The sequence below is a fragment of the Lissotriton helveticus genome, chromosome 6, assembly GCF_964261635.1.
Source record: "Lissotriton helveticus chromosome 6, aLisHel1.1, whole genome shotgun sequence".
NCBI lineage: Eukaryota > Metazoa > Chordata > Amphibia > Caudata > Salamandridae > Lissotriton > Lissotriton helveticus.
The window spans coordinates 450,866,747-450,894,620 of NC_136067.1; the positions used below are offsets into that span (position 1 = coordinate 450,866,747).

Sequence of the window (27,874 nt, forward strand, 5' to 3'; positions counted from 1 at the left end):
GAAAGGCAAAGAGATAGATGAACTGGTCAGGAAGATGAAACAAAACCCCTGATTTATTCCCAGTTTACAGAAAGTGGCAGAATGTAGATTATGACCATATATTTGTTTATATAGGTTTACTCAGTTTACAACTGACACTACATTGAATCTAGCACCAACACTAGTTATTTTTAGGCAACTCTATTTTTTCCACCAGAGGTCCTTGAAAGGCGCAAAGATGATGCCCGGGTAGCTAGGAAGGATCACTAAGGGGGGCACGGTGGGATGAGAGCTTTTGGGGGAAAAATGTAAAATTCTCAGGACACGCATTAGCACAAAAGATCAGTACTACAGGTGTAGGGAGACAAGGTCACTGTTATTGTGGCTTCTTGACTCTGGAAGAAACGATTCTTCCCTTTTTGGGGAGCAAGAGAGGAAGAAACTATGGCCAAAGGAATAATGAGGAAGCAGGTGGAGAGCATCACCTGGATTATTAATGGGACGATTGTCCAGGAAGAGACAAAGGTTAGTGGTGGAGCACCTCCAGGAACTCAATGCCCAAGTCATCATTTTACAGGAGACACACCTGGAGCAAGCCAAATATAGAACCTGCTTCGGGAAATGCAGATGGGTCCAGGAAATTATTTGCTCAGACCCAATTGGAAGTAAAAGAAGACTAGCTATTATTATTAAAAGTAATTTAGGGGTTACCTTATTAGACTATAAAACAGATAGCACAGGGTGATGGGCTGTGGCTACCGTAGAATTGCCATCCCTAAAGTGGAACTGAGTGGGCTACTATGGCCCTACCTGTGATGACCTCTCATATTTTACCTTATTAGAGGAACACCTCTTAGATTATGGGTACTTATCATTTGCCCTGAGGTGTGAGAGAAGGCTGCACTGATGCCAGCAGGGTGGCGGTAGGGGTCTGGGTGGATCAAGGATTATGGAAGGAAGTCTAAAAAAAGTAGTTCAATAAAAGCACAAGCATTTATTTGCAAGTTAACTGAAATTAAGTGGTGCAGAACACCTCTGTACTTACTTCACAACTACATTTAACCTGTAAATAAATGCATGCCCGTTTATATACATTAAAAAAATCTAAATATTAGTCCTCAGCATGCACAGCAAGTAAACCATTAAAGATAATGGTGTTACCCTGTGCCCCTCAGGATCTGGGTCTATAGTATGAGCTACAATAGGTTTTGTTGGGTGAACCAATTTCTTAGTGCGCACAAGAATTTATTGAACGAAAACTAAACAAACATTTGTTAAAAGTAATCAATACTTCGTACTTAATTGGACATTAAGTGCGAGTCAAAATACCAAACAAGTTTGTTATTCAATTTGTATATTCAATTTCATATTTTTTTAATAAACATTTATTAGTATATGGCTGTCAAATATACAAAAAGACAAAGACAAATAATTAAATATGTGAGTTGGTGAACCACGTGACAAAGTGCAACAGTGTTATAAACAAAAAGTTAATATAATAAAACAAAACAATTCATCAAAACAAACGTCCGTCCTTTTCATAGATCCTATAAGTTCAACAAACACCCTTTATATTCATTGACTTCGAATTTTCGGGAGACGTGTGGAAGGACGTGAGCTGAATAGAATAGCGTTGACGTTTGAACCCCGAGTGTTTGCGCTAATATGATTTGAAGTACACACATCGGTTTGCTAGGATTTTGATTTTTTCCAGTTACCGTTGATTGTAAACAAAATGCAGTAGGACAAATAGAGATTGTCTGCCTTGCCTAAGAGAGAGCTTCTTTACCCACTTTTTTTTTTTTATTAAAAATGATTTTTTCCTTATATTGATGCTTGTGTACTTAATTAACTCCATAGATTGGTTGCTCTGCTGCCTCAACACCCGCTCACTCACCAAACACAGTACCTCACTTTGCCACAGCCACCCTACCCCAACGCTTCTGTCCCTCACCCCCCCCCCCCCGCCCCCCGGGCTACAAAACTCCCAGGCAAGTGAGACTTCACAAGCCCAGAGGTGGAATAGACATTACCCACAAGAACACCATCAGCTGCACTACCTCCACAGCTACATCCTCCAACATGGAACACCGGTCATTTAAGCTTCAATGCAAACTCCTTACTCGCACTTTAAAGGCACTACATAACACTGCCCCACCATACCACAACAACTGCATCTGCTTTCACAAACGCTACATATCCAAGGAATACGGAACACTGGATCCAACAGTCAAGCCTTATCGTACATCACTCCTATAGCATGGAACGACTAGCCACCACACATAAGAGCCTCCTTCTCACTTATTGAATTCAGCAAGAAGCTGAGGACCAGGCTTATCAAGAAGATACCACCAACTACTTCTTGACCCTGCAAGCCGATATATCACTACTTTCTCAACACCAAATATATAGCTCCAAAGATATAACAGACTGGACTTTTGCATCTCATCTGCAGCAGACGTTTTTCAGAACACAGCGAGAGAGTCTCCGTCAGGGCTAGAGTTCGTCCTCAACGCAAGTGATGTTATCATGATTTACTCTAAAACAACTGAACATTACCATCAATTTGTGAGAGCCACCTTAAAATGACTCTCCGACTATAGCCTCATTCTACACCAAGAAAAGTGCACGTTCTTAGAGGACCACGTGAAATCTAGATATTTTTGAAAAAATTTGTGAAAATAGACCTAAACGTCAGACTATGTCGAAAATGCCTAGGCCCACACCACTGAAGTTAGAATTTCTTGGTCATTGCAAACTACTGCACCTGTTCCAAACCTGGTAACTCTAACAGAGCTGTTTTAAGTCCACACAAAGGGACAATTGAGATGGGAGCAGGGATCACCCATGAACAAGCCTTCTAGAAAGTCAAAGATGTGCTGCTCCATGAAACAACCATTGCATACTTAAACTCTCAAAATAACACTGAACTGATAATAGATGCCAGCCCCACTGGACTGAGTGCAGTCCTAGTGCAGGAACAAAGAGACAAATAGACTCAGATAGCTTTGGCAAGCAGACTCCTAACTGATTTGGAGACGCTATATGTTCAAATCAAAAGAGAAGCACTTGCAGTCAAATGTGGGTGTTCTAATTTGTATCTCTACCTGTAAGACAGAAGTTTCAAAGTCATCAAACACCACAAACCACTGGTCAACATTTTTCAAGGAACAGTGTAGCATCTCCCACCATGAAATAAAATGTGGGTGGTGCAACTACATCAATACAATACAGATTTGATCTACCTATATCAAGGCACGTGCAAAGGGTTTCTTACCCATGTATGGACACCGTGGAAGATTATTTGAACAGAATGGCCGAATCTGTTGGCCCAAAGACCCCTAGGATTGCTGACACTGCTCATTAAACCCTCATGCATAAGTGACTACAGGCCTACAGAAAGTAAAAGAAACACTGCAAGAGAACACATGGAATATGTTCCTCAACCAGTTAAAGATATTTGATGACTGATCACAAGAGACCCTCTACCAGCGCAGGAGCGCTCAGGCTAAACTGAGTGCTACAAACAATGGATGGATGGATTAATCTTACACCGCCACCAGATAGTAGTACCAAGAACACTGCAGAAGGCTGTAGTAACCCTACCCAGTAAGCAGTTGGCAAGACTAAAGACCTTTGGGAAAACTATGGTTCCCAGGAATGGATCGTGCTGTGGAAGACACTGTTGGGGAATGCAGCATATGCCTACTAAACAACAAAGCTGAAAGACCAGCCCCTATCATCACGGAATATCCTTGCATATACCTGTGAACCAACGTTAGTGCAGACTTTGAGAGCTTCCACGATGAAAGATCCACACTAGCTGTTAATGATGAATGCTTAGAGTTCCCTGTAGTCAAACTGGTTACCTAGACTTCCTTCAAATGTGAAAGGCCAAAACATGAGAACATTATTAGCTGCTTATGGCTTGCTCTACAATGTGAGAACGGACAACTTGGAATGACCTTCAAGAGAACCTCTGCAAACTTAACAGCCACCGCAAAATCACACCCTCAGGCCTCAGGCAAATGGAGACGTACAGTGTTTCATATAAACGCCCTACAACAGTGTTTCCCAAACTGGGGTCCGTGGACCCCCAGGGGTCCGTGACACATTCCCAGGGGGTCCGTAGGAACCAGATTTAAAAGCAAAGAAACGTTTCTTGTATAATTAGCAGCTTTCAAGCAACAATAAAAGTGTCAAGATAATGCCAGTGATTAATGTACCTGCTGGAGAAGGATGAGAGTTTTGTTCAGTGGCAGCTTTGACTTAACTAATGTAGTTTAGAGGGTTAATGTGCCTACTGCAAAGAACGTGTAACATGCATTTTAAAAAGCAGTATTTTATGTGCATAGGTCCGTGGTTGCTGCTTTTGTCACAGAGATTATTTTGTTACTGTGCACTTCATAAGTGACAATCATAATCTAGTAGAGGGACCTGTAAACTGTCACCAAAGAGCTGCTTGCAAACTGCATGGTACCAGTTAATAACTTGTGTTTTTTCCCAGTCATTCATTATCCTGATGCTGCTAAAAAGATGTATTTGGGTAGAAATACATTTTTAATGCTAAAGTCAGTGCTAGCCACTGTGTTATGTTCTGAATCCTGAGTTTGTGCTTTTCCAGACCAAGGACTATTTAAAAATGCCTACCAGTATGAATGACATGTGAATACTACACCTTGTAGTCCCCTTTACCTTATGTAACATTTTCTGTACACTGATTTATATGTATGATTCATTGTCTCTATATATGTGTGCTGTAAAGTGCTCTGACATCCTACAATGGTATGAGAGATGCTATAAAACAAATGAAATACACGTGACAGAGGGGCTATTCCTTCAAAACAAAATGCTAAGGGCCCGATGTACGACCCGTTTTTATATACGCAAACGGGTTCGCGAATCCGTTTGAGCATGCAAAAACCTATTGGGCCATGTACATAGCCTATTTCGCGATTTGCAATTTTTTTGTGACTCGCTAAAAAGGTTTTGAAACTTGCTATTTGAAAGGGGCATTCCCTTCTAAATAGCGAGTCTCAAAACCATGTAAAAACCTTTTTGCGACTACAATCTCAATTACCACCTACTTCAAGTAGATGGTAATGCATTCGCAAATGGGAAGGGGTTCCCAGAAGACCCCCTTCCCCTTTGCAAATGCATGCAAAATTATTTTTTAAGAGCAGGCAGTGGTCCCAGGGATCACTGCCTTCCCTTAAAAAATGAAACGAAAACGTTTCATTTTCTATTTTTTTTAAATGCATGGCAAACGGGCTCCATTTTTAAAAAGAAAACTGCTTTATTTAAAAGCAGTCCCAGACATGGTGGTCTGCTGAGCCTAGCAGGCCACTATCCCTGGGAGTACTGGCATTACCAATGGGCTGGCAAATTGCGACAGGCTCATTAATATTAATGAGCCTTGCCATTTGCGACCCCATTGGGAATCCCAAATACTGTTAAACACACTGTTGTACATTTCATTAAGCAACTCGCAATGTGTTGCCAATTGGGAGGCGCTAAATGAAATGGTCGTACATCTGGCCCCAAAATCCTTAGTACTTTTAGTATTTGGTTTGTGTGCACACATGTGTTTTTTTCGAATTACTGTTTTAATATTTGAAATTTAACTCATACAAATTGCTTGGGGGTCCCCGGCTTCCAGTGGTGACTCAATGGGGGTCCTCAGGAGTCAAAAGTTTGGGAACCACTGCCCTACAAGAAAGAGTTAACCACGGGTAGGATCCTAAATGGGCCCTTCACAACTTTCTGCAAGTGTATATTATCATGCACACAGCATTACTTAATGTGTCCCAAAACCCTGTTATTTGGGCGAGCACTAAACACCACCATTCCGGCAGCACTTCTATGGGAACAGAGGCACCTCAAAGTCCAGGCGAGTCAACAACTAGCAGTGAAAGGAACAACAAGCTGCACAGTGCCAAAGAACTACTAATAAGATGCTGTGAGAAAGTGACCTAGTGTTGCTGAAAGATAGATAACCCGGATGGAAATTATGTACTTCCTACAAAAAAGGCTTCTGATTTGTTATAATAGAGGAAGGAATAACGGTTAGAGCCCAGAGGGGGGACAGAGTCTGTTATTCACAATTTCTCATAGTTTAAGAAGATTATACCATGAAAGTCTTAAGTGAACAGCAGAAACCTTTGTGTGTGTGTGTGTGTGTGTGTGGGGAGGGGGGGGGGGGGCAAATGGTTTGCCTACCCAACACTGGCACCCTCAGTGACCAGGACAGATCAGCGTAGCCTGTATTATCTAAGAGAGTCCTCAGCACAACTACCTGAAAACCTGTCACCCAACTCATGAAGAAATATCCCATCGAACGCATCAGTAACCCAATCCCTAGCCCGAAGCTCCAAGACTATGGGTGCCCCAAGACTATCCCGGAGGGCCAAGAACAGAAGTAGAAAAGAGAGCACGGAGTGAATAGGGTCTCTTATCCCTGCCATAAGCGCTTAGCTCCCTACAGGCCTGTTCACATTGGTATTTTTAAAGCTGCCATTAAGGACTCTCTTGTGGCTCCTCGCTTCCCTAGTGCTCTTGGTGCTCCTCAAGCCACAGCACAGTGCTCTCATTTCAATGTCTAAGAGTATGGTCTGTGATCGTTGCAACCACAGCTAAGCTCTGGGCGTTCTTCCCACAAGCTTCAGCAGCTAACATTTCAGGCCAGAGGAGTCGCCGCTTGCCTACAAAAAGTGTCTACCTGGTTAGCCTATGTGCTTGCTAGACAGAGTGCTGGGGATTCTGATGCACAGACGTTTAATCAATCAATCAGGGGTTTATAAAGCGCAACTACTCACCCTTAAGGGTCTCAAGGCGCTAAAAATGGGGGGTGGCTCTGTAGCATGCTGGGGTCATCTGTAGAGCCAGTTCTTGAGATCTTTCCTGAACTCGGGCAGTGTGGGAGTTTGCCAGAGAAGAACGGGGAGGCAGTTTCAGGCCTTGGCTGCGAGATAGGAGAAGGACTTCCGTCCCGTTCCGGTCTTGTAGATGCGTGGGATGGTGGTCAGAGAGGGGTGAGCTGATCTGATGCACCTCTTGGGTGGGTGGAAGGAGAGGCATCGTTTAGGTATGCTGGTCCGATGTTGTGGAGGGCCTTGTAGGCGTGGGTGAGTAGATTGAAGGTTATTCTTCTTTTGATGGGGAGCCAGTGGAGATCGTAAAGATGTTGAGTGATGTGGTAATGGTATGGTGGGGTATGTCTAGAACTAATCTGGCTGTCGCGTTCTGGACGGTCTGGAGCTTGTGAAATAGTTTCTGGTTGATTCCGGCGTAGAGCGTGTTGTCGTTGTCCAGATTGCTGCTGATGAGGGCATGCGTGACCGTTTTTCTGGATTTGGGCGGTATCAATCTGAATGTTTTTCGCAGTATGCGGAGGGTGTTGAAGCATGCCAAGGATACGGCGCTGACCTGGCAATTCATCATGAGCTGATTCCTTCAAGCAGGAATAAAAGAGGACGAGGCGAGGCGGCGGTCCGGCTGCAAGGAAAGTAGTTTTTAAACTTATTTTTCTATCCCCCTACCCTTGCTCCACCCGTGTTACTTGGTGGCAGCCGCCACTACTGAGAGATGCAGTGAAATGGCGGCAACACGTCCAATACTGCAACAAATTAGAGCTGGACCCAATGATTGGGCCAGTTCAGAAACTATTTGGCGAGGGGTAAGAAAGCTGAAGCGGGCCCCACTTGAACTAACATGGATTTTTCTTAATAACGGTTATCTTTCTCTGCATGTGAGGTATGATGTTTGATTAGAAAAAAAAACTAGCAATGGTCCTGCTCATGCACTTTCAACTACTGCAGGCATTTGAAAGTTTGACCACCTTAGCTCAGCCCTTACTGGTCTTAACCGGCTCCATTTGAAAGCCAAAATCAAATTACAAAGCTCAGCACACAGAATGTCTGCCTCACACTCATCCAAGGGTCACTGAAGTCAGTTGTCGCTAATTCTGGAAATTTTCAAGTTCGGACCATGCAAGCATGATCCATGTTTTTCAGGCGCCATGGAAACAGTTTGGAACTCCATGCCATCCGATCTTTGCACTCGCACTTGACATTCTGAAAATACTGAAATAAATTCCGCCTTTGAATTTCTTGCTAACTGAATTAATTTGATTTATCTTGCTATTAGCCATCACTGCTTTTCTAGCTCCTTGATGAATCCACACCCTTGCCCGCTCCCCTGTCCTTGTTTGCATTTACTGGGTTTATGGTTTTTTTTTTTTTTACTGTTTCCTTTTGATATTTATCACTTTTTTCACCATAATGCAGTCTTTTACTCCAGGTCTCCAGCATTATATGAACAAAGTAAAGAGGACATTGCAGATAGTCCTCCCCTCCCACCCCAGGGTCATGGGCATTTCAAAGTATTTCTTTGTGGCAATTTATTTTTAGTGTCGAGCAAAGGTGGTCTTCTGAAATTCTTTCACTCCCACAGAGGGACGAAGCTTTTGGGGTGCGGGGGGCATTTGGTGTGTGCCAATTTGGTGTGTGCCATCCCCCACATAATTCAATCACTGCCTGGACGGCTAACAGTGCCTCTCCCCTCATGCATGGCGAGGATGGCTGGGCCCTCACAAGGCAGCAGGGATTAGCTAAGAGCCCGGTAGCCCGGCTTGGTTTACTATAATGTTGTGACACTTCCTTTCAGCGAGCACCGTTACGTCCGGTCCGCCAATCTGAGCAGCTCCACGGGCCAGGACTGTTATTCCACTCATGGCTGCACCACCACTCTCCCGCAGTGGCCACGCTGCTCTACTCCAACAGAATCTTATATGTGCCAGCTGGCAGGCCATGCGGTGAGAGCTCAGCTACGGGCTCTCTGCTGTGCTAGCTGCAAACATGGCCCAGCCCAAGCCCTAGTCAGGATATTGATTGGGCAAATTAAACTCCAATCATTCTCAATCTCGACATGATCGAGAGGTCAGTAACTCTGCCGCGCGCAGCGGTAATGATTGAAACATTGTATCCAGAGCGAGTTGCCTGAGCCAGCCCCCAAACCTGCTACATCGCGCTGCCTGAGTGATAATACCAAATTGTCACTGTCTACCAGGTACTTAAGCAGTGCTCTGGCTTGAAAGCTGAAGAGGCGCTATATGCGTGACAATGCATTTCAGTGCGTTGATGTGGACCATCACACAGAATTGTGTTAGTCTAACGCCTGATGTGTGGTACTTGGCAGGGCTGCATTTGCAATGCAATTGGTCCTACATTTGCGAGAGTTTGAGCTATTGGCACTGTAAATGATAATGCCTTTTATTTATCTGTTTTGAAAACCTGCAAGCAGTGCGTAAACATGTTATTTTACTGCTCGCCTTCCTTCGATTCATACCCATGCATTGAATATACTTTTGTCAGTACCTCAGCTTAGCTTAATTAATTCTAAGGGATGCACCCCCACATTGTTTGGATAATGGTGAGAATGGACTAATCTTTGAGTTTCTTGGGACACAGACAGGATTCACCATCTGGGAGGGAACAGGACCCAGTTTTCAGAACGACATATCAGCTTCTGTGTTGATATAACCAAGATGCTTCACAGTCTAAGAAGTAGTGTCTAAGTTGTGAACATACGCTTTTAAATAACCTAATAACATATCCACTGCGATTAAGTCACATCGAAAACATTTCCACAACACTGAAAATTAGCTATTTATTCACATACGGTTCATCCACTGACACTCTCTGATAACCGATTCTTGGTAATAGCCAAGAGATCAAAATCAGAGATGAGTAGAACTTAAAAAAAAAATTCAAATCAAAATTTACTAACTATAGTTTACTGAATATTGTGGGGGACAAATGGGCACTTGGGATAACAAACGGAGCTATGGCGTTGGGCTTCAAAGTAAGCATTTATTTTGGAGTGAATTAAAGCCTGGAATGTAACCCATACAATTACATGAACAATGGAAACCACTGAAATAAGTAACAGGTTCTGCCATAGAGAGTATGCCTTCCTGTAAAAAGAAACTGCGTGCCATCGGAATGCTGGCATAGAATCTGGCACACAAACATCCATTTTCTAGTTAGACTGCCTAGTTAGTAAATTAAATAGCAGTTGGCCTTTATACTTTAGTCTATAAATACCTGCCACTAGAAAAGCAAGCACCTAAAAGCATGCACCTTAAGCAGGCTGGCTGCTAATCCTGCTCTAAACAGTTTACGCTGTGAACATTAAGTTACAACAGGCACCAAACTAAACTTTTCAACAAACTATGGTTTCTGCTTACCCTCTTGATTTTGGAGATTTCGATCCTGTTAACAGTTGCTTTTCATCATCCTTGTTAAAAATGGATGTCACATCTTTCCAGCCTCGGAAACTGGCACCCTGGACCTATTGAAAAAAATATCAAGAAAAACGTGCATGAGCCTTGATAATTAGCCTTCTAATACAACCAGTAACAGCAAGCCTATCTTTCAAGTGACAAGGCTAGAAAAAGGAGCTTATTTTTTTTTATTTTCCATATCCCTTAAAATTCCGAACGAGTGGAGACACGAATCAAATTAAAGAATGAATAAGTCACACATCAACTAAAACATGACTACAAAGTTTACTTTTTTTTTTGCTTCAAATGTTTATTATAACAAACATGTAATGCACTGTAATGGTATTAAATACAAACAGAGCAGATCATCTAAATATTACCAATTAATTAATAATATATCAAATTCGTTATAAGGAATAGACTACTATCTAATGAATAAAACTAAGTATAGGAACAGAAACCGGTTTGATCAGGAACCACTGACATACAGAGAATTAACGTGGCTAGTGGGTATAGAGTTCCAAAAATCTATATCAACTCAACATTGTCCAATTGGTCTATCATCATAAATTATACTTTCCACATTTTTTCGACCTTTGACATTTTAGTCATGCATATCTACAGGGCTTCAGTAGATTTCCCCGTAGCTGAATCCTGACCCTCCACAGCTCATATTCACACTCACTTTACCTCCATTAAATTGGTTAATTTCGCTATTACCTCCATATCACAGGGTTCCCTCCTTTACTCTTGAATCCCTCCACCACAGACTTCTACAGGTGTTATTAGTGGACCGCTGCATTCTTTCCCTCATACATCACTGTTCCCTAGATCTGAAAACAGACTACAGTCACTCCACTTCTTAAAGAAACGTTCCACAGATCCCTCCATTCTCATCTATTTTTACCCAATCTCTTTTCTACCCTTTGATACAATTTCTTGGAAAAATAAGCTAATCAAGTTAATACTGTTGTTGAAACCACCAACTTCTTACATGCCTCTCCATCAGGATTGCGGCCATCTTATGGAACAGAAAACAGCTCTGCTATCAGTCTCAGATGACTTTTGCCATATTCTTGCTCATGGAGGGTGGGCCACCCTGAGCCTGTCTGACCTCTCTGCTGCATTTGAAATGGTCTCTCATGAGATCTTGATCAATCACCATTTTCACACTGGCATCCAACATCAAGCCTTAAAGTGGCTCCAAGTTTAGCTTGTCTTGTTAGAGCCCAAGCTGTCCAACCTCAGCCATTTTCCTCTCTAGTACATATGCAGTACATCATGGTTCTTGCCAGAGCCTTACCCTTTTTAGGTCGAGCCTGGGCAGCGCATGCCACACCATTTTTGATCACCCTCTTAGTGGCCTCTAGAACCTCGATAACCTGCGAAGAATCTAGGGTTTTACTGACACGGCCCTCTCTTTCTAAGGACAAGTTCAGGGCAGGAGTTGGGGGTCCACGTGGGTGGACAGCGTCCCCCCACTTCTTTCACAGGGTGAATGCCATCCACCATGCCAAGAAGTTGGGCCCCACTAAAAAAGATGCTGAATTCCTCCTGGTGTAATTTCCAAACACCGGGACACATTCAGCAGCGCCTGCACGTTGTCTGCTTTCGATCACAACAACGTGCAGGCGGGGACGGGGCTCTCTTATTTCTGACTTCTGTTGGGATACTCGGCCATAACAAAGGCGGAGTCTCCGGGGTCATCAAGCCTCCTTTTGTTGGAGTTTCCTAGCTGGCAGCAGTCAGGTGCCTCACACTTGATGCAAATGAAGCAGAGGGGGGAAACAAAGGCTCGCCCCTTGTTAGCACTACACACACACACTTAAGAGAGGCAGCTTTTCACTTTGTTCAGGCTCTGTTTAGAAGATTGGCATGCATTGTTAGAACGTAAGATGTGTTTATCTTTCCCGGTATTTGCACAAAATGAATTGCATTTATATACGCTTAATTAGTATTACCCTTGTGGAGGCGTTGTAATAATTTAAATATCACTATTTCTTTTTAAAGCACTATGGCTTCAGCAGGAAAACCATAATTCAAGCTGTGACTCTTCGAGGCCTGTATATTGTCCGGGGCGTGCAGAACGGATCGCTTACTTTGCGCAAGCTAAACAATGGGCATCGGTGTACGGTTTTATTAAGCTTTAGACAAAGATTCCAGTCAATGTCACCAGGTGGCAGCAGTTTCTTGTAGTTTAAGGAAAAGAAATTGACAGACTTAAAAATACAGGACTCTACGGAACAAGTTTCACACTAGTCTACATGAAACACTTTATAGTTGACTCAGCTGGTTCCGTTTTAACTAAAGACGGCCAGTAAAATAATCTGAATTAGCACACGCTTATGCGCCCCTAACGCGGCGAAACAATTCTATAACCCCTCCACAACGGGGAAATACATTTACTACTGGGTGTATTAGGATACTAATTGAAGATTAGAAATTAAATTAGTCTAACTGCATCGTACTTATGCATAACTTGCATTTTAAGAGGCGAAATCTGTGGCTTCCTCCAACAATTGTTTTTTTTGAAAACCTGCTGTAAAATATATAATCTCGCATTTTATGGCTCTAGCCCCGGACAAATAGATGACGGCAAATTCGAAATGCCCTGAATGTTCAGGAACTTTGCAGTTTGCCGAGCGTCACAAAAAGTCACAAGTTTGTAAAGTCTTAGCATTTTTCCGGGAATTTACAAAGATACGTGTGAATCAGTATATATAGAGAGGATTGTATTATTTGGGGCAGACTGTGGGGGGGGGGGGGAGACACGCGCATTATATTAAATAACTACTGAAGTTTTGTTGTTTTAAGAGAACAAAACATGTGTATTATTCATTTTACAGATGGGCAAGGTCTGTGCGATGGAGTACATAATATGTCTGTTTAGATAATTTACATTAAAGTGGAACAGCACTGTCAAAAAGGCAGCCAAACATTGAAATGAGATTTACTTAAACATAAAAAGAACACCGTTAAATATATATTTAATAGGGACTGTGACTAATCCATAAATGTTTTACTTAAACATTAAAAGAACACAGTTAAATATACGTTTAATAGGGACTGTGACTAATCCATAGATTTATCTTTCCACATTTTATTTTTTACATGTTTATTCCGTGCCTGAAAGTCTTGAGAATGTATGATTGATTATCTGATAGCCCACAGGATAACAGGATCCCCCATCATGATATGTTATTATTAAATGCTCAGGAAGAGAAACTAAAACAAAATCTAGGATGAGAACAACAACTGATGAGGTCCATTTAATACACCCTGAAGGCAGTGGCTAGAAAAAGTTATCTTTTGGTTTTATGCATAAACCATAGGGTGAACATTTACACACCACTCCCAGAGCAGCTGGCATGGGATATAAGTCTGCAACCTATACGGGGATAAACCAATGTTTGAGTGAGGCTGGGGCTTTGATTCTGCACACTGTCTACTCTGCACACTCTCTACTCTGCACACTCTCTACTCTGCACACTCTCTACTCTGCACACTCTCTACTCTGCACACTCTCTACTCTGCACACTCTCTACTCTGCACACTCTCTACTCTGCACCAGGCGTGGTGCGTCCATTGGGGCGTAGGGGCGTAGCCCCACTAAGCCCCATGGACCCACCGCGTCCTCACTAAAAACCAAATACAAATATTTAAAAAAATCGCGCTACCTGCCGGCCGGGAATCCAGGAGACACCCGACTTTTCCGGAGTGCGGGGGGGAGAGAATAGGCCTGCTGCAGCTGCGCAAGTGGGTTTTGGGCACAAACATGCCCGCGCATGCGCAGATTGTTTCCCTGTGAATTTGCCATTAGAAAGAGGGCCAGGGGCCGGGCCGCAGCCCATGGGGTTGCACAGGGCGACTGGGCGAGCACTCATGGTGCCTCCCCAGCCAATCCTGGCGCTGCATACAGCGCCAGGATTTGCTGGTCAATACATAGCCCGGATACATAACCCCCTGTCTGGGGGGGCAGAGCTCTCTCCCTCCCTTGTACTGCAGCCTCTGTTTGTTAGGACTCCTTCATTTCCAGAGCCAATGTACACGGGGTGCTGTTGATAAAGACGATAGGGCAAAAAGATGAAAAACGAAACTTTACATGTATTGTAGTAAAATCATCCACTTTTTAAAAGACTTTCCCATGAAACCTGAAATCCAAATTAAAAGTTATACAAGTGAAAGTCAGTACGTGGAAAAAGAGAAGACCTATTAATGATTGAGGCCACACTTTCAAGTTCTCTTTATGTAGTGTCCCGGATCTTCTTGACCCAAATAGTGCAAAAAGCACAGCGGCATTTGTTTTTGTTTATAGAGTTAGTTTGCAGAAAGGGCAAATATTAAGATTCAGCCAATGATTGAATCTGGGGCTTCTGGTAATTTTGTTGATGCTCATTTTACTAAAACTATGGGAATAGCTATTGAAAATAAAACAGTTCCAACGCTAGATTGAACCCTTGGTGGGTAAGAATTGACATGTGGAGGTGTTTGGACAACAGGACGCAGGGATTATTTGAGATCTAATTGATGCCTTAACTTTGCTGTCGGCCATTAATGCTGTCACTGTGTGGATGGGTGAGTGGATGGGTGCATGGATGGATGCATGCATGATGGGTGGATGGATGCATGAATGATGGATGCAGGTTAGATGGGTGGATGCATGAATGAATGATGTATGGATGCTGGGTGGGTGGATGGATGGGTGGATGCATGAATGATGTATGGATGGATGAATGATGGGTGGATGCATGATGGATGCATGGATGCATGAATGAATGATGTATGGATGCAGGGTGGATGGATGGGTGGATGCATGAATGATGTATGGATGGATGGATGCATGCATGCATGATGGGTGGATGCATGATGGATAGATGGGTGGATGCATGAATGAATGATGTATGGATGCAGGATGGGTGGGTGGATGGGTGGATGCATGAATGATGTATGGATGGATGCATGGATGCATGCATGATGGGTGGATGCATGCTCGATGGATGGGTGGATGCATGAATGAATGATGTATGGATGCAGGATGGGTGGATGGATGGGTGGATGCATGAATGATGTGTGGATGGATGCATGGACGCATGCATGATGGGTGGATGCATGAATGAATGATGTATGGATGCAGGATGGGTAGATGCATGAATGATGTATGGATGGATGCATGGATGCATGCATGATGGGTGGATGCATGATGGATGGATGGGTGGATGCATGAATGATGTATGGATGGATGCAAGGTGGTTCAGGCTCGCTCGCTGCAATATGCAAATTAGTTTACGCCCCACCTCTTTCAAATGTCACCAGCCGCCCCTGCTCTGCACACTCTCTACTCTGCACACTCTCTACTCTGCACACTCTCTACTCTGCACACTCTCTACTCTGCACACTCTCTACTCTGCACACTCTCTACTCTGCACACTCCTTTGCAGCACGTGGAGCCCAAAGAGGAGAAACGAAGCTGTGGCTCAAGCTCCTAGCTCATGAGCTCCGAGCCTGTCCAACCCCCAAGGTGAAGAGGCAGAACGTTCCCCGGACGCTGCAGCCGAGCTGCCTCGGCAGCTCTCCTTTTCAACATGTTCTTTTAGTGATTCGGCCTCCATAACCTCTGAAGGCCTCTCCGTCTGTCAGCAGATTAAGTGCCTGCCCATCATGGCTGCAGGAATGCCATGATGGGTGCTATAAAGTACAGCATAAAGGCAGGAGGCACACATGGAAGGGTCATCAGAAAGGGCGGACAATGAAACAAACGAACTGCTCTATCTAGGTGCACCAGCAAAACCGTGTGTTCAGAACGAGCACGACTGAAAAAACTGAAGTGAGATGCGGTGGTGAGCCACCTATGTTGGAGCAGGCGATCGATCCAGGCAGTCGTATGTGGCAGCTGTACAGATCGGGGAGAAAACCCTGGAAACAAAGGTCCTCTGAACACTGCTCTCTACAATGCGGAGAAGTGGGGGAACGCTGATGTCATGACAGGAAGTAACGTCACGACAGGTAGCTTGCACTCAGTTGCAGTTTATATTTATCAAGCTCCCGGTAAAATAAGTGGAGGGACGCACCCACCCGCGTGGTACCCCGACTTGAGCCCTGTGCAGCATTAAATAATATTTCCAGTTGTAAAACATAAATGATGATGTACGATATCATTATTGAAAGGGACTTACTCCTACAGAAAGGTCTGGACAGAACATTAAGAGGGTGTATGAATGGATCACAATAAGGTGTATGGTCATGGAAAGTATCTGGAACACCTACACACGAAGAAAAAGGTTTTTAAATATATTTTTTTCACTTTATTATTTTGGAAACATCCAGAAATATACACCTTCAAAAAGGTATGAGTCTATTTTCAGGTACGTAGGTTGGAAATACCACCTTATATAATGGAGGGTTATGTTTCTGATCAGAAACAAAGTGAAAAAAAACATCTGGCGAATACCCTTTATCACAAGCGTCCTGAGAGAGCACAATTCTGAAAAATGTAGAAGTGCACCATATTTACAAGCACGTTGTATTAGTCTAGTATATAATATACAAGAGTGTCAAACTTATACAGAGAAAAATATATACGTGAGTGTTTAATTAGAATAGGGATACATATATCAGTGTGAAAACTAATGTAGAGATGTAGAAATGTTAGAATGATGTTGGAGTCTCACGTTATGGGGCTGTGTGAAAAAGATATGTAATTCTGCAAACCATGGAAATGTGTAGGCCACATGGCATTTCACAAGAACGAAAGATGCTGCTACGCTTTTAAGTAACCTAGATTCTAATGTCATTTTACTGCAAAGTATTGTTAATCATAGAATTGAAATAATGTTTTAAATAGATGTGTTACATTATAGTAATGTTGTTAGTTAGAATATTGTTTAAACAAAGAAATTAAATGTGCATATTGCAGAGGCCCGTTTCATGTAATTCTAAGTAGGCCTGAATAGATAAAGTCGCTTCTTTGATCTGCATGTGCTCGTTAAGGAGAGGTCGCACAGAGCACGAATGTAAAGCCTGTTCAAAAATAGTTTACGACCTAAGATATGGTGGAGGCCGGAATTTGGGGCCTACCGAGAAAGTGTCTGTTTGCAGGTGCGAGGGGGGCTTAATCAAAAATGATGAATAGACTTTTGTTCAGAGACGCCAGGCACAGGCCTGTAGGAGTCTTCAGGAATTTTAGGGGGTACCGCCTGGTCGGAGAGAAGCCTGGGAACCAAGGTCAACTTTAATGAAGGGTCCCGAGGAGCACCAGCATGGAATTTGCCGCCAGAAACTACACCACGTGAGAGGCGTCTCCAGGGGCGTTCCTATTGGAAATGTGATTTTGTATTAGGGACAGCACCCCGGGGTGGAGTATGAGCAGATGATCTGAGGAACCTAAGAGAGCGGATGGGTAGGCAGATAGGGAACTGCAAGACTTCGACTTTGAGACAAAGACTAAGGGAAGTGTGTGATCTTCTTTGGAAGTCACCACTGCTGACACCTTTTTTTAGGTAAAGATCTTGTTAAGTAGGGATGTCACTTAGTCTAGTGTAGGGACAGTCTAACCTGTATTTTTTCCTTTCTGTAAATGACTCAAGTTGCAACTCATAGCGATTCTTGCAACTCTCATGGTATTTGAGATATTGTTGATAATTTCCTTTTGCCGATTAAGAGCATTCAGAGAATATCTTTTTATATTGATACCTGTATATCTTTTGAATCTTATTCTGAGATGTTTGTATCTCCAGATACTTTTGGCTTTATAATAAACTTTTAAACCTTTTCTAGTGGTAAGTGGTTCTTTAGAGTGGTGTAAGTTCTTTCTTGATTAACCTAGAAGTGGATTGCCTTTTACTCAATGACAGGTACCAACGATTCAGTCGACCTGAGCTGGGATCTGGTAAGGTAACAATAGACCAGAAATCCCGCGTCAGCAGTTGGTAGCAGAGTGAGGATGGTTATCTTCTTGAGGAAGGTAATCTAGGCTAGGTTAGTTTACCCCAAGGTCCCTAGAGTTCGAGAGGTGGCCTGCCGAAGAAGGCACTGACGGAGAGAGAAAAGCAGCAGTATCGGACGAGAGTGAGTATAAAAAGGGTCATGCGTGAACAGATTGCGGTGTTTTGTGTTGTATTTGTATTGTAATGTCATGCGGAGTTGAATGCCTGTAGTGTGATTGTGAGAAGGTTGTGAGCGCGCGCAACCTGGTAAAATCTTAAGTTCGGGGTAGAGCTTAAGTGGTTCGGGTGTATCGAACATCCAGAGTAATTGTCGACCAGAGTAAGGAGGTCATGAGGTACCATTGACCGCCGCAGGACCGAGATAGGGGGAACGCAAGGGTGTATGTGTGAGTAACGGACGCAGGTCGAAAGTTACTGTGTGTAAGTAACCTATCAGAGAAGGCGATTGTCTGGACGTAAACGGAAAGACATTTCGTCAGTTAAGGTGACAATTACAGATAGACTGTGGGCGTACAGTCAAAGAAAAGTTATCGCTTGGACGGAAGTAATCATTTTTCGGAGTATGAATGGGACGCGTGCATGACCGCGGAGACGAGCTGAGAAAGGAGGGGAACTGCTGCGAAGGGGGACGAGTGACGTCAGCGAGAGTCACGCTGAGATAGGCCGGTTAGTGAGAAGCCGTGCCGTGATAGAGCGGTTGGTGTGACGTCAGTGAAAAGCCGCGTTCTGATAGGGCAGTTAGCAAGAACCGTGCTGAGATTGGTGGATTGTCATCAGGAAGTAAACAGACGCGGAGAAAAATAGAAATTTTGTAGGTTTTGAACATGAAGTGTTTTAAATGTTTGAGAGGGATTTTTAAGAGAAAAAGAAGGAACTCTTATTACGGGGAAGAGGCACCGCCAGAGGGTACACCAGCTTACTATATGGCAGCGAATGTTGGCTTGCATACGATACTATGGATTAGTGAATGGAATAAGATTTCGGAAGGGAATGAGGAACTGACGTTTCCCAAGTATGGAACGTTCAAGTTAGAGGCGTTACATCGGCTGAAATCAATTATGTCCTCATTGAATCCTCCGCCTAGACCAACACAGTTTGAGGCCCTTAATGCGTGGCTTAGGGCGGCACACAACAGAAATCTGAACAGGCGCCAAGAAAGGTTGAAGCGATCAGTAAGGGCAGTGCGAGATGCCCAATGGGATGCGGACGCCAAGAGATGGAGGGTACAGGCTATTGAGGTGGATAAGTTATACCCAGTGAGAGAGGTGACAGGAGAACAGAGGCTCATGGAAGAGGATGAAGAGAGCGAGTCGGAGGACAACTTGATAAATAGGTTGCTGATAGATAGACCGCCTCCGAACGTTGGGAGAATGGAGGATAGGGGACTGGCAAGGGATGATGGGGCTGCCATAGAGGGGTATGTACCACTCCCTGTATCAGAGTGGACACCTACCAAAGGTGAGGAGACACCTCAACATAGTACAGTACCGAGAGTAGTCGGAAGGTTTGTGGTGCAGAAGGTACCAGAAACAGAGAGGGTTGAGTCCTATGGGTTGCCAGATGCTCTACAAGTACCCGTTACCATAGGTCCTATAGTATCGATTTACAACCCCGAGAGAGACAGAGAGGAAGAACAGATGAGGTTAGATAGAGAGAGCTGAAATGGAAAGGAGAAATAACACAACAAATGCCTGGAGGCAATTGCCAGGACCAGTGACGTGGAGCACCCCATTTGATTCAGCAGAGGGTCCCGCAGCAGAACAGGGGGGCCAGAGAGGACCGATGGACCTGAGGGGACCACGGCCGAAATCCTTTAGGGAGTTGAGAGCTGACTTGAGAGAATGGGATGGGTCCACAGAAGCACCAGCCCACAGGTCAAGAACAGAGGCTGATTGGGGAAGTCGAGGCAATGGAACATTGTCTCACTGCGGGGCTAGCGCAAGTAGTCAGGAGTGGGATGGTAACAGTCCGGAGAGTAGAGGAGTTATACGTCATACTGACGGTGGGAATGAGCAAGAGAGACGTGAGAGAAGTACAGGATGTGGAGAGACGTCCCGTCTCATAACCAGTGAGGGAGACAGAAGGACACAAGAATACAGGGATAGGTTTAGATGTACTCACCATGCACCTAATGAGAATGTACAGCACTGGAGTCGTGGGAGCATGGGGAACAGTGAAGGATCTTGCCATGGGTCGAGAGATCAGAGACCACCTGCAAATGATGAAGAAAGGGGGAATAACGGAATGTCTTACCATACATCTAGGGAAACCATGCAGGATGGGACTTGTGGGATTATGAGAAATGGGAAAGTGTTTCACCATACACCCAGAGAGGATGGAACTGCATGGGACCTGGAGAGATGGGAACATGGGAGGACTCCCCATAACTCGCCTGAGCCTAGACGTAGGACTCGGAGCTGGGATGGGAGAGATGTGAATGGACCCCCTAGAGCTAGCATACTGAAAGCTGCAGTAAAGGCCGGAAGACTTGATGTCACTAGTTTAAAAAATGATCTGGACGAGATAATAGATGGGACGTTAGCCTTAGAAAGGATTGACCTATACGAACAAGATGAGTTACTGTTTATAGCAAAGGATATTACCCGAAAGGCAAGAGCAATTCATGAGAAACTGTCTGAACTGGCAGAGAAGTATATGGTAGACTTGTCCAGAACAAAGACATTACAGAGTAACCATAGGTTGCAGTATTCAGACCAAGACTTAGATGAGAAGAGAACTACAGGATTAAAGACACACATAAGGGAGCTGATAACAGGAATAAGAGCGTGGAGAGATCTGGACAAATGGGAAGAGAGGTGGTCCAAAAGGGGTACTGTCAGGCGAAGCACGAGTGTGATGTCTCCGGAAGGAAGGGTAATGCAGATGGAGGCATTTCCTTTGAGAGAAATATCCAATGGGAACTATGTACATGTGCCCTGGAGTAGAGGAGATTTGGCTGCATTTACCAATTCATTTCCGAAGTTAAGGGACAATCCCGTTGAGTGGTACAAGCAGGTAGAAAGGTTTGTGAAAATCTCAAAGGTATTGTGGATTGATTTGAACACCTTGTTTGACATTGTGGTGCCAGGAGATGTGTGGACAGCATGCAAGACTAGTGTCGAGTGGCCAACTGTAGAACCAGAAAGGAATGCTGCTACAAATGGACCGTCTGAAACTGTAATGTTGAAATATGAAAGAGTAATAACTTGGCTGAAAGAAAAGGTCCCACCACAAGACATAGATTGGGTAAAAATAGACCGAACAAGACAGGAACCCAAGGAGACAGTTCATGAGTTTTATGAGAGATTGCTGAAAACATTCAAACAATACAGTGGACTCGATGTAATGGACCCCAAGGACATAGGGCAGTTTGTGTCAAAGTTTGTTTTGGGGTTGAGACCTGATATTTGTTTGATGATTCAGCAACATTTAATTTGTTGGCAAAACAGACCATTAGATGAGATTTTGAGGTATGCAAGGTACTGCAGTGACGAAATAGATTCCAAAGCAAAGAAGCTAAAAGAGAAGCTGATGGTAGTACAGATGCAGTCAGCTGGAAAGGGTGGACAGCGCCAACAGGGAACAGGGACAATGGGACGAAAACCAAACGGACAGAATAGAGACAGCGAGGAAAACCCGAGACCTAGAATAGACCTTGCTACGTTGAAGAAAACGACAAAGTGCCACCAGTGTCATCAGGTGGGACATTGGAGACGCGAGTGTCCCTATAACCCTGAAAACGGAGAACTAGAAGTAGAGGAGGAGGTTCCAGAGGTTCCAGTTCAAGGGGTGCCAGTGCCGAGAATCAAGGTGGCCAAAGGGGGGACTTCGGCTCCACGAGCTCAGTTTCCGCAGCCACCAAAGATTTCGACATTGGGAAAGGTTTTTAGACAAATGCCTCTTTTCGTAGATGAGGAAAAATGTTACTACATTGATCCCTTGACGGGACAACGTGTAAGCAAAGAAGAGGACTGTACCCTCGGGGCAGTTCTGGAAGTGGATCAAAGAGGACCATTTGTAGAGGCAGAAGTGGCAGGGTGTCCCACAACATTCTTGGTGGATACTGGAGCTACTCGATCAACTTTGAGATCAGCAGTGGTTCCTGATCTACCAATGTCGGGGGAAACAATTCAGGTAGTAGGAGTCGCAAACAAGAGAATGACTAGCCCTTTGACGGAACCAGTGTCAGTGAAAATCGGAAACTACACGAATGAACAAGAAAATTGATTCTAGAGACAGTTGAATTTCCATGTTGTTGTTCAAGGTGTCCAATACTTGAGGGAATCCTTCTTCGTATGGAAATATTTGAGCAAGTGGTGGAAGTTCTTGGAACACGCATAGTTTTGGATTACTAAAGACTTTGCAAAGAACTTTGTAAATACTGATTGAGAGATAACCTAGTGCTAAGAAGAAGAAGAAGAAATTAGGGATTTCCATTTTAGAGGATGGAGAAGGACTAAGGTTGCCTGTTGCTACAGAACTCAGAGACTGTTTTGCGGAGGGGATTTTTCAGCTTCCAGGTGTGGTTCGAAAGATTGGAGAAGCAAAGAAAAGAGACTTGTGCTGTGAAAGAAAAACAGAACTACACTGTTTTTGGGACCATGGAGGCTGGCAACCCGAACCGCAGGGCAAAATGCATAATAGGCACACTTTTAGTGGTAGTGATTTCTCTTATAGTTTTAGTGGTTACTGTGTCATATGTAGTGGGACATGAAAATGATGTGAAAGCAGAAAAAGAAGCAAAAAGTGCATCAACACAGAAGCCTCCTACGGCTGGCAAACAGGGGGAAGATACAGCGAAGGAGAAAGCTTTGTTAGATGCTGAAATAAAAAGATTACATGCAGATGAATCACAGGGGAATTTTAAAACAAATGCTTATGCCAAATTGCTTTATGAATATATTGATGTCATGGAGGCGAAGAACTGCTACGTCTGTATGCAGTTGCCAGCTTCTGCAGATGAAGGCATCAGATATCACCATTTTCCAATGACTTATGGAATATCATGTAGTTTATTGCTGAGCATATTTTATGAACGTGAAGGGTTTGAGTATTACTTCTCGAACTTCGATTCGGTATTGCCAGAGGTGCCGAATTATAAACACCTAAATAAGTGGGATTATTATAAGTGTGAAGACAGGTTACAGAAGTTTTTCCTTCCATGGAAAACTTTAGATACTTCACATGCCCGAAGAAATAATTTGACTTGTAAAGTATCCGAAATTGAGAAAAAGTTTATAGGGCAGGTGGATGATCGATATAGAAGACAAAAGATCCTAAAAGCTTCAGGACAATGGAAAACAGATTGGACCCAGGAAGAAAGAGAACACCAAAGAAAGGGTAGCAGTGGTCCAATAGCTTTAGACAGAGAGAAAAGGGGAAAGCTATGTATACACAGAAGTCGAACATATTATGAGAATGTGTTTGTGGGAGAAGTCAGTTGTGAACATGCTTTTCAATTAGAGTACTATTCTAAGGATTTCCTGAAGGAAAGGCAGGCGATCCCGAATGTGTATTTTGTTTGTGGAAGAAATGCATACGTGAAACTACCAGATAATTGGTATGGATCATGTTATTTAGCTATAGTCTTCCCCAAAATATACCATGCTGAGGACTTAGAAACCAAAAAGAGGGGAAAACAAACTAGGAGAAGGAGGGATGTAAGCGCTGAGGAGGTAGTTGCAGATGTATTTGGCGCTATGTTTCCTATTTTGGGGATAGCACTAAATGATGTTAAGATAAGAAGATTGGCAACAGTTGTAGATAGACTATCCGCCAGTACTGCTAGATCTTTAATGCTGGTGGAGGGAGAGATGCAATCGATAAGGGCAATGGTTCTTCAAAACCGACTTGCTCTAGACGTTCTGTTGGCCAAAGAGGGCAGAGTCTGTAAGGCTTTGAAGGTCCAGGAATGTTGCACTTACATACCAGACAATTCAAAACCTCTAGAAAAGTATATTCGAAATATTACTGAAATACACCATGAGATAGAAGATTTGACTAAGGTAACAGTGTGGGAAAAAGTAGGTCATGGAATGGGTAAAGTTGGAGGTTGGTTTGCCAACCTGGGAAAGAATATCATTTGGTACATATTGAAACCTATCATCATAATAGTGATTTGTGTAATCACTTTGTGGGGGTTGGTGAGGCTGTACAAATGGTATCGAGCAAACAGATTGCAGAGATCCATGCGAGAGCAGGGGAGGAAACTAGCTGCGATGCAGGAGAATCAGTACAGGAGTCTGAGGGCTCTAGAGGAGATGAAACGAGGGAAGGTTGCAACAACTTCAGTTTGATACTCTATACCTTAGAGAGGGTGTTGTGATGATGATGACTACTGTAAGTCATCAAAGGGGGGATTGAGAGAGCACAATTCTGAAAAATGTAGAAGTGCACCATATTTACAAGCACGTTGTATTAGTCTAGTATATAATATACAAGAGTGTCAAACTTATACAGAGAAAAATATATACGTGCGTGTTTAATTAGAATAGGGATACATATATCAGTGTGAAAACTAATGTAGAGATGTAGAAATGTTAGAATGATGTTGGAGTCTCACGTTATGGGGCTGTGTGAAAAAGATATGTAATTCTGCAAACCATGGAAATGTGTAGGCCACATGGCATTTCACAAGAACGAAAGATGCTGCTACACTTTTAAGTAACCTAGATTCTAATGTCATTTTACTGCAAAGTATTGTTAATCATAGAATTGAAATAATGTTTTAAATAGATGTGTTACATTATAGTAATGTGTGTTAGTTAGAATATTGTTTAAACAAAGAAATTAAATGTGCATATTGCAGAGGCCCGTTTCATGTAATTCTAAGTAGGCCTGAATAGATAAAGTCGCTTCTTTGATCTGCATGTGCTCGTTAAGGAGAGGTCGCCCAGAGCACGAATGTAAAGCATGTTCAAAAATAGTTTACGACCTAAGATATGGTGGAGGCCGGAATTTGGGGCCTACCGAGAAAGTGTCTGTTTGCAGGTGCGAGGGGGGCTTAATCAAAAATGATGAATAGACTTTTGTTCAGAGATGCCAGGCACAGGCCTGTAGGAGTCTTCAGGAATTTTAGGGGGTACCGCCTGGTCGGAGAGAAGCCTGGGAACCAAGGTCAACTTTAATGAAGGGTCCCGAGGAGCACCAGCATGGAATTTGCCGCCAGAAACTACACCACGTGAGAGGCGTCTCCAGGGGCGTTCCTATTGGAAATGTGATTTTGTATTAGGGACAGCACCCCGGGGTGGAGTATGAGCAGATGATCTGAGGAACCTAAGAGAGCGGATGGGTAGGCAGATAGGGAACTGCAAGACTTCGACTTTGAGACAAAGACTAAGGGAAGTGTGTGATCTTCTTTGGAAGTCACCACTGCTGACACCTTTTTTTAGGTAAAGATCTTGTTAAGTAGGGATGTCACTTAGTCTAGTGTAGGGACAGTCTAACCTGTATTTTTTCCTTTCTGTAAATGACTCTCAAGTTGCAACTCATAGCGATTCTTGCAACTCTCATGGTATTTGAGATATTGTTGATAATTTCCTTTTGCCGATTAAGAGCATTCAGAGAATATCTTTTTATATTGATACCTGTATATCTTTTGAATCTTATTCTGAGATGTTTGTATCTCCAGATACTTTTGGCTTTATAATAAACTTTTAAACCTTTTCTAGTGGTAAGTGGTTCTTTAGAGTGGTGTAAGTTCTTTCTTGATTAACCTAGAAGTGGATTGCCTTTTACTCAATGACAGGTACCAACGATTCAGTCGACCTGAGCTGGGATCTGGTAAGGTAACAATAGACCAGAAATCCCGCGTCAGCAGTCCCTTCACATATTTTGTGTTATTTAGTGTACTCCTGGAAATTTGTAGTTGTCCAGTGCTTATGCCATGACCCTCCATGGTGACAAGTAATCTACTGTAGAAAGTGTAGCCATACTTGCACTACAACTTCCTACTGCGTTGTCTAAATCTGCTTCTTATGATACTGGTCAAAGGAAAACAAACGTGCATAATTCATTCCAAGTGTGCTTTCAGTTTGTTTTGCTGGTTTCATGCACATTTCCTTCAGCAACAACCACAACTTATTATTTGGCAATGCAGACAAGCTATTTGCAAATCCCAGGATTCCCCAATTGCTTGCCCCTGTGACTCTTTGTCCAAAGAAGGTGGTAAGCCATTTGGAAACGGGAAGGGATGCCAATGGGCCCTACTCTTCTGAGAATTAAAAAAACAAAAAGTGCAGTCATACACAAACTCTTCTTCAGAACAGTGCTAGGTATTACTTTGAAGCATGGATTCACCATGTTTAAATCACTGATCTATTACCAACATGCAGGCCATTAGGTAGATACCAAAAAGTCGGATCAGGGGGTATCTAAAGAGGCGTGTTCTCTTTAATAAGGGTATCGCTTACGGCTTATAGTGTTTCAATCAACTGGCATTTTTGTGCAAGATTAATAAAAACATGTAAATAAACAGGAAATATACCGCAGGAATAGATTACCTTAACTATTTTTACATGGATTGTTCAGAAATCGAACAGTGTAATTTGCCAGTTTAGCGAAGGACACGAACATAGAGCCTGATAGTAATTAAAAAGGGATGTTACAATGTGTCTCTAACAGGCTTGAGAACAGGAACAACCCACTCCAGTCAAAATCTATGTCGATACATAGATCTGAGGTTTAGCAATTAACCCTCTGTCCACCCTGCCCAAACGCACGCAAGCAAGCAATGCTATATTAAACTTGCCAATAAGATTTCATCCCAGGCTAGGCCGAATTGGCCTACAGGGCAATCAGGCAGTGCTTGATGGGCCGGTCCGGCATATCAGTGTGTGGGCTGTTTTTTTTTTTTTTGCACTTTGTGGACTTGTTTTATGGCCTTGTGGGCTGGTTTTACTATCGATTTCCCCGATGTTACCACAAGTAAAGGCTGCAGTAAACACAAATGAGTGCAGGCTCCCAGACCTTGGAAAATCCCCATAGTGCGCAGTCTTTACAAGATGAAAACTGGCCTGACTTGCAAGCGTGCGCCACTCTCTTAGCTATCAGATTCGCTAATGGGGGCCACTTTTATTTCAGTGCCCAGGACGATTTTTTGTCTAAGTGCGACCCTGAGAGCAGGCTATTTTTAACCCTACTTCTCCTATATTTCATACCAGAAATAATTCAGAGTACCGTTTTCAGTCTGTGTAACTGGTTTTTACTTTCAGGTAAAAGGCACGTTGCTAAACATAAAAACATCCAAGTTGCAGCAAAACCATTTTAAACTGAGAGGAGTTTTCAGCAAACATTCCAAAGAGACAGTGCGCGCGAAGGCATGGTTTGACTGTGCGATAGCATCAAACAGTAATGACGGGCATACTAATGGGCTTGCTGTTACTCTGACCACTCAAGAATGCGGCCCCATCTCTGCTCTTGGCTCAGTGTACGAGTATGAATGCGGAGGTTCTTGAAAAATACGGCCTCTTTACGAATTCCTTTCTGTGGAGGCGTAGGCATTCTGCCTTGCCATCAGGCGGAAAGCGAGCTGGAGTCTCGGCGATCTGATAAAGGTAAAGGTCTCGCCCTCGAAGGCAGAGCCCCGCCCCAGGCGGCAGTCAGAGCAAGGATCAGATATCTGCTTCCAAAGACAAAACAAGCACCTACGGACAGCGGGAGGGGGGGCGGA

The 27,874-nt window shown here is 43.5% G+C and overlaps 1 protein-coding gene across 1 annotated transcript in view; it reads right to left on the reverse strand.

Moving 5' to 3' along the window:
* The window catches only part of TDRP (testis development related protein), a 467,895-nt gene that overhangs the window by 12,362 nt on the left and 427,659 nt on the right, over positions 1-27,874 (reverse strand). Inside the window, exon 4 of the mRNA XM_078647898.1 lies at positions 10,226-10,329. Coding sequence (XP_078504024.1) covers positions 10,226-10,329 — 104 coding nt within the window. The remainder of the gene's footprint in view (positions 1-10,225; positions 10,330-27,874) is intronic.